A 5,185-nucleotide genomic window follows, 5' to 3' on the forward strand; every position below is an offset into this window, starting at 1 on the left:
ATACCGAAGCTAAAAATGGTAACAATATAAAATTGAGATGGAACCATGGGTGGCGTCAGTCGGTAAACTTGGACGTTGGTAAAATCCGAGCGTTGTCGGTCACGGTCTTAAAGGTTGTGAGTCTACGCGAATTCGATCCGTTATATTCGTTATTATACCGGAACTAAAAAAAATGATAATGACCAATACGGTGCCGCTAAGTAACCCAATCGACACTTAGCCGCACCAAACTTTCTAATTATTATATATAATAATCACAAATAAACCTGTATCTAACTTAAAGGTAAGTAATAGTTACCGCATCCACCGTTTATTTTCTCTCATAGTGGGTTCTAACAACGATATATATCATGAAGTGTGTGTATTCAAACTTTAAATTAAAATATATGTTAAGCATATATATCTTAAAATAACCTAGCCTTTACTTAACTTGGAAGTGTTTAAGGGCTCCGTACGACTGGATTAGGATAGCTGGCAGTAACCTTTAGTAATTGGGTCACCTCATACAAAATACCTAGACATTATATGTTTGTTAGCCGTTCAAAAAAAAGGTTGGGATAATGGTAATTAAAATGTAAGGTTAGAAGATATCCATATGAACTGTTATTGAAAAGATTTTGGATCCGTTAAGGTTATAAAATATGAGATAGTTATAAATTTCAAATATTTATAAATAAATAAGAATAAATATTCAATTATTAATTTTTAAATATGATAAGTTTAATGTGAGAATAATATAACAATTTAAAATATCTTTAAATTTGAGAGTATATAGACGAATAAGAACATATATTTAAACAAACTAAATTATATGATTGTTTCTTGGTTTTCTTGCAACGTTGGTTTTTTTGTGATACTCTAATTATGAGTATTCTTAGCCTATTCCCTATCATATATCTATATATATCATATAATTATATTAAAAATAATTGAATTTTCTCTTTTATATTCAATTAGGTTTTATTCCTTGTATTACGAGGGTTGTTTTACATTTTTCGTTTTTTAATATTTATTTTTTGGATTTTAAATTTCTTTATTTTAAGGTTGTTAATAATTATACTTAGGCCATATTCGGGATTCCTTATTTGCACCTCCTTTTGGCTTATGTAAGTTGTTTTTGATAAGTTACTCCCTCCAAACTTATCAAAACCTCCTTTTTCCTTATTAAAAACTTAAAAAAGTCACATTACCCAAAACCCTTTTAACTTATAAAAGTTAATAAGTTACAAGAAGAAAAAAATAAGGAATCCCAAACACCCCATTAGGGTTTGATGATGAAAGGGTTTAACAAATAAATGATATGTTATAACCCGTTTAAAGGCTATCTAGATTTGGTGATCCATGACCCGCTTATTTTTTTTACTATAAAATTGTTTACTAATTATAAATAATATTTTTTTAAAAAAATCGGATATTAATTTTTAGTATATCCCTACTTTATAGGATTTTACCAAATATTTGGTAAGATTAATTTTTTATTTAATGATATGTTATAACACGTTTAAGAGCTATCTGGGTTTGGTGAGACCAAAACCGTGAATTCGGTCAAATGCATGAGAAGCTTCTATTTACAAATAAAACAATCCGGTAGCTTGAGAGAATTTATGGAGCAACCAGAGAGCTTTTAAAGGCTTTCGTTTATATATATTATAGATTAAATAATATTTTTTATACCTTTATCATGATCTTTTCTCTCTCATTTACTCATAACCACTTTTAGAAAATATTAAAAAATTATACGATATGAATAGTGAAACCCTAGATTTAACTTTCCCATATAACATTTTCTCTTTCCTCTACTTACAATCACTTATAAACATACAATATAATTTACAAAGGTTTCTCACAAAATTATAGGGAATAGACAGAGAATGATACATGTGCGTTAAAAGTTAGGGATGATATTGTTAAGTATCAAATCAATTTAGGAAGCCATTAAATATCATCTAAATTTAGGGATTCAGTTTCTATAAAGCTTATTTAAAGTGTTGGTGTTTTGACATTCAAGTGCACAGCTAAACCACTACACTAAAGATTATCCTCTCCCTATATCCATACTTGGTGAAATATAAATCTTGGAACTAAACAAATGTTTAACCTTGGAAACCTCTCGTCCTTTAGTAATCCATTCGAACATAGTCTGCCGGCACAACTCAACGATTCATCATTTGGGCGGTTCAACGAACAAGAATATGATCCTGACCCTCAACAAAAGAGTTGTGAACCCCTTTTGTATGCAGGCTTCATGGAACCAAACCATGCAGAAGTTTCTTGCATCAAGAAAAGGCATTTACCGGATACCAAAACCCCAGAGGGCGAGTGGAGGCGGTATCGAGGAGTTAGACGACGACCGTGGGGGAAATTCACCGCGGAGATAAGGAATCCGGAAAAGAAAAAGGCTAGATTGTGGCTTGGTACATTTGATACACCTGAGCAAGCTGCATTGGCTTATGATAGAGCTGCTTTTAAGTTCCATGGTTCGCGGGCAAAGGTTAACTTCCCACGCTTGATTGGCTGCGACGACGTCCCAAACATTATGTTACCTCATCAACCGTCGTCCTCCATGTCTTCCTCTTCATCTTCTACGGAAAAGGGATACTGTAGAAAGATGATCAACCACCATATGGAAGAGCATGTAACAACCACAACCACCATGACTATGAACAAGGTGCAAGGTGACCGTGACTCACTGCAAGATCTTCATCTGCATACGTTTACACCACCAGCAGATCACATAAACTCCAGTGGTAGTGATTCATTGTGGTCCATTTTCCGACAAAGCACGGTGCAGTTGCCATCTGTCACCGCAACTTCTAGATTGTTCGATCTTCAAGAAGACATAGTCCCGTCAGAGGAACATCAATTTCCTGTCGTGCGACCACCTCCAGCAACCGCAACCACAATCGCAAGTAGAGCATCAGAGGCCGGAACTGATCATGACATGTTTTGGGATTTTCAGATTGATGCGTTGGCAGATGATGATTTCCCTTTCCTCTAGTGCTTTAAAATATTCAGTAGGGTTTTTTCATTGGATATCAATAAAGTTTCAAGATCAAATAATTGCCAACAGTTTCATGTGTCATTTGAAGTACAGGTTCATTTACTACATCAAATTGTAAATCAATTAAAGAATATATTGTGAAATGATATATACGCGTTGCGATCCTCTTTTAAGCCAATGTTATCTCCTACTAGGTCCTAATTTAACCGTTTTAAAATGAGACACCCTTAAGTACTGTATTCAAAGAATAATATGTTTCTTCTTCCTCATGCTATTTTTCTTTCACTGTGCTTTTCAATTGAGACACTTTTAGTTTTTGTCAAGAAAAAGTTTTAACTAGACGTGGCATTTTTTGTTTTTGTCAAGAATACATTTTTCACTGATCAGTTCCATGAAGTGGACGGTGCATCGTACGTAGTCGGTAGTTTTAAATAGGGTTTGATTATATATAGGGTTGAAATCTGGAGAGGTTGCTGAAAATGCAGCCGAAAGAGAGTGGGAGAACATGTGTAGGTCGAGTAGGAAAGGAGAGAAATGGTTAGAGATGGTGGCGAAGTTTGGACAAAAACGTCATGTAACCGGACTCAATACGTATAAAAAGTTTATAAATCGGGGTGGTCATGGTAAAAATTTCGGACAAAAACGAGTAAATTTACATTACGTATAAAAATTTTCATACAAAATCGCATAAATTTACACTGCTGAACAAATAAACAGGGGTGGTTGGGCCACCCGGGTCACAATACAAGCTTCGCCCTTGGTTAAAGATATACAATATTGGATATATATGTACAAACATAATAAAAAAAATGCGGGATGTAAAAGATGTGAGTGAGTGAGAGAGTGAGCCGAGATAGACGACAAGGAGGAGGAGGTTGACTGAAGATTGGTTATGAGAAGATTAAGAAGAAAAAAGAAAGGGGGTAATTAGGCTATCCTATGTGGAAAGGGACAATGTTGTTTTACAGTGCCACGTCACTGCTATGTTGACACTAGGGGGCAACAAAGCACCTCTCAATGTTTCCCCAAGTGGCAATGTTAGACAATTTATAAAAAACACAATAAAATAAAAAGTAAATAATATTAATAAATTTAAAAACGTTAAACACAAACTAAATAAACTACAAATATTTTATTCGTCGTTATTATTGTGCATGTTCCTCCAAAGATGTTCAACCAAATTCGATCAAAGACTTTGATGCGTTCCCCTTCTTTTTATGTTTTTAAAAATTAGCAAGTTTTTCATTAACGCTTAGTGTTGAGATCAGCTCGGGTACATCGTTGTACCCGTCTTGACAAATAGCTCTGTCCGAGTCCACCAATATTATATTATGTAATATAACGTAAGCATTCATTATGTTTCTTAACTTATCCTTTTGCTGAATATGAGCCGGTTGTTTAATGATACCCCAACGTTTCTTTAATACCCCAAATGCCCTTTCAATGTCCTTTCTGGTCGACTCATATTTTGTCTTGAAATATTAGCGTTTATCGTCAGTCAGGCATGTAAAACTAAGCACCAAAGTGACCCACTCCGGATAATTATCGTCGACTAGATAACATCCATATCCGTAGTCGACAACATTTGCTGAAAATGAGGAGTCTGGTGCAACTCCGTCTATGATGTCGTTAAAAATAGGAGATGAATGTATGACCGTTATGTCATTGTTTGCAACCGGCATGCTAAAAAAAAGCATGTCATATCCATAGATCAAATGATATCATCGCCTCAAGTATAAGTGTTGAACCATCATGATCACCGCGATGATGTTGAACTTGCCAAGCAACTGGGCATGCTTCCTAATCTCAATGTACAACCGAGGCTACTAAGCATTTTGGGAAAACCGTGTCATTGTTGTTGAACCTCGTATATTTTTTTATGTCATCTTAACTCAGACCCCAAATATTTTCATCCATAGAGTTCAACAATACCTAATAATAACAATATTATAAAATTTAACAATAAAAATATATATAAATATTAAGAACAAAAAAAAATAATAAATATAACATTAAAAAACAATAAATTTAACATACATGATAATAATACTCCCATTTTCAGAACATGTGAAGGACATCACGACCCACTATTTCCGACATCTATAAATACTCTTTCTTGTCGTAGCTTGTAGTCCCGTATGCCAGTTGACGAATAGCCTTCGTGCATTTTTGCAGAGGAGAAAA

General features: G+C 34.3%; 1 protein-coding gene across 1 annotated transcript; it reads left to right on the top strand.

The window, feature by feature from the left end:
- Positions 1–2,089: 2,089 nt before the first annotated feature.
- On the top strand, positions 2,090–3,061 carry LOC143539296 (uncharacterized). Its single transcript, XM_077032645.1, has one exon. It carries the CDS (start codon positions 2,090–2,092, stop codon positions 2,996–2,998), a length of 909 nt encoding a protein of 302 aa, XP_076888760.1. The 3' UTR covers positions 2,999–3,061.
- The last annotated feature ends 2,124 nt before the right edge of the window (positions 3,062–5,185 follow it).

This window comes from Bidens hawaiensis, unplaced genomic scaffold (genome assembly GCF_021521415.1).
Source record: "Bidens hawaiensis isolate Kalapana, Puna unplaced genomic scaffold, B.hawaiensis_p1.1 tig00011860_1, whole genome shotgun sequence".
In the NCBI taxonomy this organism is placed as follows: domain Eukaryota; kingdom Viridiplantae; phylum Streptophyta; class Magnoliopsida; order Asterales; family Asteraceae; genus Bidens; species Bidens hawaiensis.

Bases quoted from the DNA above. Each gene is read 5' to 3' on its own strand.
- LOC143539296 (XM_077032645.1), top strand. From the start codon at position 2,090: ATGTTTAACCTTGGAAACCTCTCGTCCTTTAGTAATCCATTCGAACAT.